Source organism: Pterocles gutturalis, unplaced genomic scaffold (genome assembly GCF_000699245.1).
Source record: "Pterocles gutturalis isolate BGI_N339 unplaced genomic scaffold, ASM69924v1 scaffold44588, whole genome shotgun sequence".
In the NCBI taxonomy this organism is placed as follows: domain Eukaryota; kingdom Metazoa; phylum Chordata; class Aves; order Pterocliformes; family Pteroclidae; genus Pterocles; species Pterocles gutturalis.
This window is the reverse complement of record NW_010127280.1, coordinates 1-10,284: the sequence shown is the minus strand read 5'-3', so window position 1 is coordinate 10,284 and position 10,284 is coordinate 1. Positions and strand designations below refer to the sequence as shown.

General features: G+C 40.5%; 2 protein-coding genes across 2 annotated transcripts; one reads left to right on the top strand and one right to left on the bottom strand.

Moving 5' to 3' along the window:
* Window positions 1-1,671: 1,671 nt before the first annotated feature.
* Window positions 1,672-4,910, top strand: SDHD (succinate dehydrogenase complex, subunit D, integral membrane protein; the record flags this gene model as incomplete). The annotated part of the gene is made up of 2 exons (XM_010079228.1): window positions 1,672-1,816; window positions 4,745-4,910. Coding segments are annotated over 2 exons (311 nt in total), but the record flags the coding sequence as incomplete, so codon positions are not given.
* A 935-nt stretch (window positions 4,911-5,845) lies between these two features.
* IL18 (interleukin 18) lies at window positions 5,846-8,768 on the bottom strand (the record flags this gene model as incomplete). Its single annotated transcript, XM_010079227.1, has 5 exons — window positions 5,846-6,129; window positions 6,263-6,408; window positions 7,059-7,196; window positions 7,733-7,744; window positions 8,698-8,768. Coding segments are annotated over 5 exons (583 nt in total), but the record flags the coding sequence as incomplete, so codon positions are not given.
* Between the last annotated feature and the right edge of the window lie 1,516 nt (window positions 8,769-10,284).

Sequence of the window (10,284 nt, the reverse complement as noted above, 5' to 3'; positions counted from 1 at the left end):
GGGCCGTTATTCACCCGTCGTCGAATCGCTTTCTCCTCGCCTGGGCAGGGTTGCTGGTTTTTTTGGGCCAGGTGGGAGATTTGAAATGGTAGGTGGGAGTAAGCGAGGGCAGAAAAAAAGGGATGTACGGCACAGTCGCTCTTCCTGGGCGAGGTGTTGCCCGAATGTGTGTGCCCATCGCCCGCGGCAGGGCTGTTTTCCGTCGGTAGCACGGCTCTTGGTTTGCCCTCTGCCCGGGTGTGCGCGACTTTACGCCGCTTGAATTTGAAACTGACGTTTGCCGTGTTGGCAATCGAGCCTGTGAATGCTGCAAATCTTGAAATAGGAGATAGTAAATGAATGTTAAAAAAATAAATCTCTGCTTGTTAACAAAGGTGGTAGTTTTTCAGAGTGGAAAAAAAGGTTGAAAGGTTTTAAAAGAAGTCAGAAGGTTTAATGTTTCTTATGGTTCAGTAGCAGTAATAATATGAGAACACTGTAACTTTGAGTTTCTGATTCACAGAGGTTAATCTGAGAAGTCTGATCTGCAGGCAGAGAGTATTTCTTAAATTGTTTTTTCCTCTATCCATGTGTTAAGACTGCACAGAGGTGATGAAAGATAACTACAGGGAGACCAAGTTCTGGTCTGTCTGTTGCGTAATTAAATATGAGCAATGTTGTGACCAGAGGTTAAGGATGTTTTGTAGCCATTACAGTGCAACTTAGAAGTGGAAAGGATGATGAAACACTTGTAAAAGAAATTGGCGTAAACACAAGCTAAGCCGTTTCCTTCCTTTCTATCCTGGATTTCATATTAACAACAGACTTCATGCATGTGCTCTGAAGCGTTCTTGGCTGTGGAGTTCTACAGGGACAGCTTATTAGTCTAGGTCCCTTTCATGTTTTACTTCAGGTCCTTTGCTTTTCTTAATCTTATCACTTTTCTAAATTCCTTTCTCTTTGCAAAAATGAAGAAAAGCATTTGCATTTTGGTTTAGATGAAATAATGTTATCGAGTCAATTCTTGATTTTTTTATAGCCTGGGCTGATGCTGACATTCTGGTTCAATGGAAGATTGAAATCCTTTGGCCTTCAGGCTACTTCTAGGCCATATATCACTGTGATGTTCCCAGAAGTTTAATCTGCTATTTGCAGTTTGAAATAGCAATATTGGTTCCTGGGCAGAACTGTGCACAGAGTTAGCATCATGTTCCATTCCGTGGAACCTGTAGTTGTATCCGTCTGGATCTCAAAGCCATTTTTTAAAAGGTGGGAGTAGTAAATAGTATGTAGCAGTCAGGAAATTTTCTAGACAGAAAGGCTTTGCCTTCAGAGATATTTCTCTCCTTTGATGGTTGACTTAGACCTTAGTCCTGAAGCGCAGGTTGTGAAAGTAGGGCTGACTGATGTTTGTTTTGCCTTTACCTGTTGAGCTTCTATTCGTCTGTAGTAAAAGAAGCTTCTCTTTCTTAGTAGCAGCAAAGAGAGTATTTAACCTTTTAGACATTGTAAAATAGATATCTATTCTGTAGCAGTAATTCAAAAGCATCTAGGGTTTGATTGGATGAAAGTTTAGTAATTGGCTCAGAGAAAACACGTAATTGTGTGGTGCTGATCAGGATGGGATATGTGTTTTTAAGGGTACAGCACTTTAAACGGGAACTTTGCACTGAAAAAGTTTACTCCTTACAGGCAGTTCCAAGGCTGCATCTTTGCACTGGACAGGTGAGCGAGCTGTCAGTGTCCTCTTGCTGGGTCTCCTTCCTGCAGCCTACCTGTATCCAGGGCCAGCCGTGGACTATTCACTGGCTGCTGCCCTCACGCTCCACGGCCACTGGTAAGTACAATAGGTCCCTCACAGTTAAGTCTGATAGTCAGGATGGCTCTGAGCCTTAGGTCTTACACCTGTGTATGGCAGTAAGTCTGCTGACTTATTTCCTGATCTAGTATAAAACACCTGGAAGGAGATGCAAATAAAGTCCGAGACTCTCCAAGTTCTGTGACAGTCATGGTCTTTGACAAGGCTAGTTGTCCCTTGGTCTTCCTTTGTCACACTGTTCTCTCAGTCAGACAGCAGGATACATCTTACTCTTACGGAATCCATAGACATTCTCTAGTCCTTTTGTACAGAGTGTTTTACCTTAGAAGGATGTTCTTGTCACTTGCTATGTAGAATCTTGTATTTTTTTATCTTGTAGAAGGGTCAATGTTGTATTAACAGAAGGAACAGCAACTGGACAGATCTGTATAAGACAAGTTGTTCTTCTAAGGTTCTGTGCTGTGGGCTGGCTTTAGTACATCTCAGTGGTGATGAGACTGTGCATCATGAATTCACAGCAAATGTTCCACTCAAGCTGAGACCTTGATCATTATTTTCTTGATTCCTGGGAAGTAGATGCTTGCTCATGTTCTTGAGTGTAGTTCCGCTGTGATTTTTAATGTGAGCAGGCTAGACAAGTCTATTTAGGAGTGGATCCCGCTGCATAGTTGGCCTGCTGGTCTGTAGTTCCTTCTCACGGAGATACAGCAGATAGGCAACTTCATGGTACTCTGGGATGCCAGGTTTTCTTAAATCTCAGTTTTGCCCTTACAAAGGTATACCGGGGATTCTTGCACTTTCCTCACTGTGGCTGGGAGCTTCTTCCCAAAGCCCTCAAATCTAGTACAGAATTCATCTGAAATGTGGCTATCCTTGAAGAGCTTTTTCAAATACAAAACACACAAAACTAAGCTTGCCTACCTTTGGAGCATTTCTTCCCTTTTTTGGTCTGTGCGTGTTGGTGCTGTACACGACCATATGGAGAAATTCCAGGCGATGGAACAGGTTGATGCAGGTTGATGTGTTGAAATGGGTTCTGTAGATGGCACTTTGTGTCAATGCACGCACATTTCATTATTTGGTGAATGTCTCTCAACAAAACTGTCAGGATTGTTTATACTAGAAGCCCCTTTTCCATAAACAGTGTGGGGACTTCCTCCATGAGAAAAATGTCTTGTTGCTTGTGTGCAGCTCTGCCAGTAACTTTCATCAGAGTGAATTCCTTCTGCATTTGTGTGGGTTGTTTTGTTCTCTTCTTAAGCTGGAAAATTTCTCCAGTATTAAACTCTTACTTTGCACAACATTGTCTTAAAAACCTAAAGGTGTTCCTATGTATGAAAATTCTCCTCTTGCATTTTCGTAGGTAGTCAGTACTAGAATATCTTTAAAAGAAAAAAGATATTTGCTTGCCATAAAAGTTAATTTGATCACTGTAACGGATCAGATAATCCCTCTAGTAGCTGATCAGAAACTGCTGTGTTTTTCCGTAGGAAATCTTGTCCTAAAATATGTTTGAAATAGTGCTTCAGATATTTAGGTGGTTATCAGTCCAAACATTATCAATAGACTTGCTCAGGATACCTGAGGCCATGTTTGTCTTGTACTGTTTTTGCTGGCATGTTATAAAGATTTCTCTGCCCAGTTAAGCTGCTGTGTTGTGATCTGTGGTAGATTGTGCAACTATCACTCATCAGCTATTTCTCACTAATTCCCTTCCTTGTTTTCAGGGCCACTGGTCTTTTCCCATGAGGACTTTGTAGTGTGCTGTAAAGTCACACACCAGTTTTTCTGAGAAGTCTTAGCATGGCCCAGTCTTATTGTGCCATGCAAAGAAAAGATCTTATGCAAATCCTTTATCAGCACTACAGCTGAGGGGCAGCCTGTGAATCCCCCATCGGGTGTGCCTTACTTATCTGCACTTTGGAAGGCTCCAAGTGTGGGTGAGTGCTGCTTGCGCTCCTGACCGTATTCCACTGTCAGTTGTAAAAACTAGCTGTAATAGTTCGAGAGTAGTGGCCTTTTAGACTGCTTCTGCTTTCTGCTTCTCTTCTGTGTATTTGGGGGTTCCTTGGACCCCTTTTCTCACTTTTGACATCTTTATGGTATTAGAGCCCCATCTAGGTGAAACCGAGCTCTGTTCGCTTGCAGTGGCATCAGCTGCAGGACTTTGAACCTTGCTAGGTCAGTAGTGTGTCTTCATTTGTGGGACACAGGTCCTTCAGCTTCAGGCTAGACCAAGGCAAAATCCTAGGAAGAAAATTTTTACATTAAATATGGTTTTCTTTTTTACCAAGTGGACATCTGTCGCTGCAGAAAGCAAATACAATTGCACTTTTTGGAAGAGATCTACCACAGTAGTTCAGTAGCATCTTCTGTCTTCCTGTTGTTGAATAGTTTAAATGTGGACAAGACTGTACGTCCAGTCTGACAGATGTTGGAAAAAACCAAAGCATGCTAATTTTTGGTTGCCACTATTTTCTAATCTAAATATGCATTCTGGAATCTTATGTGCATTTGAGACCATGACTAGTCCCAGAGCCACACCTTGCTGTTCAGGCAAGAAGGATATTTCCTTTGGTTTCTTTTCTTCAGTCCTTGGAAATCAGGTAAGCTGCCCACTGTTTCGGGGAGGCAGCTTTTACAGATGCTTCTGTTTCAAAGAGCTGTGCTCAACACCTTGTTTCCTCAGTACCATTAAGAAAACCCTGAGCCAATATGTATATTTTTTAATAGAATACGTGGCATGTTGTTTTGGTTTGCTTTTTTCAAACAGATGCATCTTCTTCTTGAGTGGGAAGTGGGTATTCTTAAGGAAAGGTGGATGATAGCAGGTTTAAAAAATGATGTGTTTGAATTATCTTAGTAGGATGTTCCCATAAACAGGGTGAGTTTCAGTGAGGAACGCTCTTTCCTGATCTCAGCTTTTTCCTCCCTCTTATTCCATAGGGGTCTTGGACAGGTTATAACTGACTACGTCCATGGAGATACACCCATTAAACTGGCCAATACTGGTTTGTATGTACTGTCGGCCGTTACCTTCGCTGGCCTCTGCTACTTTAACTATTACGATGTTGGTATCTGCAAGGCTGTTGCCATGCTGTGGAGCCTCTGAGGTGTGACCGAGTCCCTGACAAACGCGATTGTTCACTGCTGCCTCTGCTTCTTCATATTTTACCAACATGTTTAATGCAAAAGAAATTAATAACCAAGGGTCCATAGTATGCAGCAAGTTCAGAGCTAGTCTTTTAGAAATAAATATCCATTGTTTTTTGATTTATTGCAACACCAGTAAAAATGTTAGAAAAGTAGATTTAAAGCGGGTAATGTCCAGGTGAGAGTTCATTTAAGCTGCACTGTAAATTGGGAGGAAATAATTACATCAGTGAAAGACTTACATAGCTGAAGGCAAGTTTCCTTGTAATGGCAGCTTTAATGAGTGTTTTTCTAAAACAGCTGTTGTTTGGTTTCCTGTTTTGTAAAACAAACTTGACTTGCGGAAAACTGAACTGTTATTTTTGACATCACAACAACTGAACAATATGTAAGGCACACCCTGTAACTTTTTGGACCCTGCGAGTTGACATAGAAAAGGGAATACTTTTTTCTTAATCCATGCAATAAAGAATTTACAGAAATTGTGTGTGTGTGCTTCTGAATGATTTTTACTACTTTTGTGTTACTTGAAACGTTTTCTCTGCAGATAGCTTTTTTTTTTTTAAATCAAAGTCAAATACTAGTTCATACTATTGCATTACTGTTCACACTGTTACTCTGCATTATTTTTATGAATATGTATTGTCCTTAAAGCTGTTTGATTAAGAGGCAGTGAAGATTTTAGGGGCCAAACTATACAGGGCCACATAGGCACACACATTCTCGTTTCTTCATTGTGTAAATCTCTTCTGTCTGACTGGAAAAAGTTTTTCTGCTTCTTTTTGCCAAGAATTTCATTTATTTTCCTTTATAAGATGCTAATTTTTATACTGACCTATGGTAGCTAAAAACATAAAACTGGCTTGCCTCGGATTAAGAATAAGATTTATTTTATAAAAAGACAAAATTATTTTAAGACTGTTGAAGTATGCCATAGGTTGTGACTTTCATTCCAACTTAAGTTAGAAACTTATCTTCATGGTTTCATCCACTTCATCTTCTCTTGACAGTTTCTTGAGAATTAGTTTTCTTAAGTGGCCTTCTTTCTCAAAGGCCAAGAACATTCCCTGTTCTAATGAGTATTCAAACTTAAATGCTTTGGAGCTATAAGATGTAAATGTCTTTTTGAAAAAGATTACATTACTTTCACCAGGAATTTGTTCGGGAACTTCTCCTTCCTGAGGAAGAAAAAAAGGAATGGGTTAGTCCCAGCACAAGACCTGAGCAGTTTGGTTTTTGCTCACACATATTGGAATTCTTAATTTCACCTACTCCTCATGTATACATAAGGTATGGAAAGCACATACTTACCCTAAATCGAACTATCATTTTTCCACATTCTTTCTCACAACACATGTAGTAACTTTTATCTTCTACCCGGACGCTGAATGCGACAGGCATCCCTGCTGAAGGTGTGGTAGTTTTGTAACAGTGGATGCTGAAGTGCATTCCGTCGCCTAAATAGAAATTGTTTATGATTAATAGTCTGCTCAGGAGAGCACTGCAGCAATTGAACCACTCCACTGGCAACTGGTGTCTTCCCAGGATACTCTCGCTGACAGGAGAGCCAGGACTTGAATTTTTATGACTGCTAGTAGCACATATTTGACTTTCTGCAATCATTCAGTAACCAAGATTTTGAATTTGCAAGAAAGCATGCAAAGTCACCAGTTAGTATGGGTAGAATGTTCGACAAATATGGTTCTGAATGAAGTCTGGAGGGCCCCCCCAATAAAATCAAAGCCAAAATCCTAAGTACCTTGTTAACTACGGCTTAGAAGAGAGTAAGAGCTTTTAGTGCTAAATATACATTGTTTAAACCTAAAAATTATTTTTTGTAATCCAACACATACACAAAAAGGGGGATTAAGAATTTAGTTTGTGATCAGAGCTAACCCAAAATCTTAGCAGCTCTTTTTTGCATGGGACATCCCTCAGTCCAATCCAGGAACCTAATCCGTTACCAATGCCACAAGACACAAAATTTCCGCTCTCTTAGTTTAGCTTTATTCTTACAAATGAATTTTAAGTCTTTATGCTCAGTCTCATAATGTAGACTAAAGAAACTGTGCAATGGTTATAGTATGTGTTTGAAAAAATGGTGTACCAGATTTCATCTCCTGATCGGTCACATCCTCAAAAGCTGCTATGTTTAAATCGGGTCGAACCACAAGTAACTGGCTGTTTACATTTCGAAGGACTCGGGGGAGTGTTTTCTCCTTACAAAAGGCATCGCATTCCAGCCCTGTAGAAATATTAAGCAAAGAGGGTCAAATATTATAGCTGGAGTCTCCTCAGATGTTAACAGATCACTACAAGCTTAATCTTGTCATTAAGGATACCAGGTGAAAGAAGTTCTTAGAATGGCAATCATCTCAAACCAGATGGAGGCTGGGTCATTCTTTCCACCTCTGGCTTGTAGCAGCCCAGGCAAGATAGAAGGATTTCCCAGAATATAACAGCCTGCGCGTATGAGCGAGAGGAGCTGCTGTATCTGTTCATGAGAGTTTGGAAGCAACAGTTTTCTATTTTGCCCAACAATTAGGACTGCATGAAAAGGTCCTTCTGTAAGGGGAGCCACTACCCTGTACCTTAGGAGGAAATAAAGCAACATCACCTTCAGGAGAAGGTGAGCTGTAGCTCTCTTTTTTTACAGTAGCCATTATCAGTTTGAAAACTTGTTCTCTAAGGCACACAAAGCATTTGTGGGTTAGTAAGCGTGAGCAGGTCAGTTCAGGTAAAATTGATAAAGAGGTTAATAATGATGAGCTGAGAGCTTACCATCATCGTCATCTTGGTTCCAAGTGAGCAATGAAAAAAGGAAAGAAAAAAACATTAAGCTCTGCCCCCACAAAAGAAACCACTTTCTACCCAGTTTTCTTCTGCAAGATTGGAAGCCAGCCAGCCAGCCACCTCCGCATTTCCAGTTGTGCTCCCCCGTGTCAGTAACTCACCAAGCTGAACTGTTCTAGCTACAGAGGGTGTTTTTATTTGTGAGCATAAGAAATTCAACAGAATAATGAAACCACCAGTCATTTGAGAACTGGAGTTACCACCAAACCAAGAGGCATGCAAAATGTTTTAGGGTTACTTAGGGGTGAGCAGCTCAAGTCAGTTTAAGCCTATAACCAAGGAATCAATAGCATGCAAATGTTTGTTTTCATCAGCAACTTTATTCTAAGTGAGCAAAAGGACAAGAATCAGTCATTACCAACTGCTTCTGAAGAGGAGACTGTTTTCTCACTAACTTTATCCTATAAGATTGTAAGTTATCCACTTACTCCAAGTCCACCCCACAGTATTACAACCCTTTGAGTGTCCTTTATGGGAATGTGTTGTATGAAGCAACAAATATTTCACTGGCTCTGATACTTGGCTAACAATACTTCAAATTGAAGCTTATGGGAAAATTAGGTGAAATCAGACTGATAAAGAAATTGTTTTTAATCAGTATCCAAACAGAGGAACTTACTAAATGCTTAAGGAGTTCAGCAATAATATGATACTGATTTGTTAACACACTGGGACAGCTGTCTCAAGCTCAGATTCTTTTTGCAGTGAAAAGCCCGACTCCATAATCTAAGAACTATAATTCTTCTAAACGAGTGAGGATTGTCACTGCTTTGAGGATTGCTCAGGTAAGAGGATTCCTCAACACCAGGGGTGCCAGCCCAAGGAAAGGACTGAATTGTGAGATCATGCAGAAAGAAGACACTGTGCCTCTTTCAGTAGTGGGTTGTAATTACCTGCAAAATAGAGGCAGAAATTTTCTCCAAGTTGTACTGCACACACAAGAATCTCTTCACCCATCTTCACTCTGCCAAAAACACACGGAGATGATTCAGAGTTAAGAACAATGCCTCTTCCTTTATAAGGCAAGGGAGTTCTCGGGCTAGTTCTCCTCTGGTGCACAATACCACAGCTGGCATGTTTCACTACCTGTTGAAGAACTGCTTTTGAAATGTCTCCATATCTTCAGTTCTAGCAATGCACCAGGGGAAAATATTACAAAATAAAAGTTACGTGGAGTCACCTGTATTGACTGGGACTTGAACTGCAAAGTCCGGGATTTCAGTAGTTTTGCTGCTGTTGGGATGTTTGCCATTGGAAGGAATAATTCTAAGAAATAAGCACTAAAATATTTTTGTTTTAAAAACAGAGATGATATCATCTTCAAAATTAAAATAGCATCTCCTACATTTAAAGAAACGTGAGAAGAAAAATAAAGGGAATTATAATACACGAGTGGAAGGTGTGGCAAAGAATTTCTGGCATAAACAGCTTTAAAATGTCCTCTTCTATGCCGCTAACTTTGTGAAATGCAGGCTGTCACTTTCCTTCCTGTTTCATTTTGGTCTGTACCTCAGTAAATTTTTTGTTCATTTTCCTAAAATGCCCTCTGCGTATGAATCCACTTATCCATTTTATCTATGTTTTTAGAAATAAAAGTGTTTTACTTACTGAAAATAGCAACTAGCTATTTTACTATCTGCAAGATCTGATTTACTTGGCTTTGTGATGGTGTAAAATTTTTGGCCAGATGCACAAAGTAACATGCACACTGACATCATAAATGTAATAAATGTGTTAAAGCTAGGTAAACAATTGGAAGAACTGGCTCTTGCACTGGGATTTTGTAGTCAAAACGCTTGACTCACTTCCAAGGCTCTCTTTCACCACTCGGAAAAGACTTATTATGCGAAACAACTGAGCAATGCCAACTTAAGTAAATAAGCACACATCAACCTTAGGGATTGGGGTGGGGGAATCACAGCAATTTCTTTGTCCTTCTAATAAAGCACTTTGAGGAATGTATCTGAGAGTGATTTTTTTTCTCATGTTATTTTTCAGATAGTCTATAGTTCTAGCTGGTCTGTGCAAAAGAGACACAAGGGTTCATAGTGGAAGACTGCATTTTGTTTCCAAACACGCATACCCAAGCCTTTGAAATGAAATAGCCCAGCACTAAAAAGCGCTTGCCTCATAGTGAAGTAAACCAAGAAGTCAAGGACTACTCTATTATTCTAAAGGAGAGGGGAAGGCACAGGTAGGACTTATATCAAAAACGATTAAAGGAAGAGGTGGCCCTTGGTTTACTGAGTAAAACACATTAAACGACTAGCTTCTTTCTCCGAGGTGTAGTAAAAGATGGCTACATCTTTTACCAAGCACGTTTGAAAGGAACGGTAGAAGCTAAAAGGAGTTTTTAGCTGACTGTTCGAGGTAGCGTGCAATGACTCGCCCCGCGCAGAAGCAGGGATGCGGGGCAGCAGAGCAGGGCAGCGCCCCGGGGAGCCCCCCGCAGCCTGCCCCCGCTCCGGCTGCGGGACACG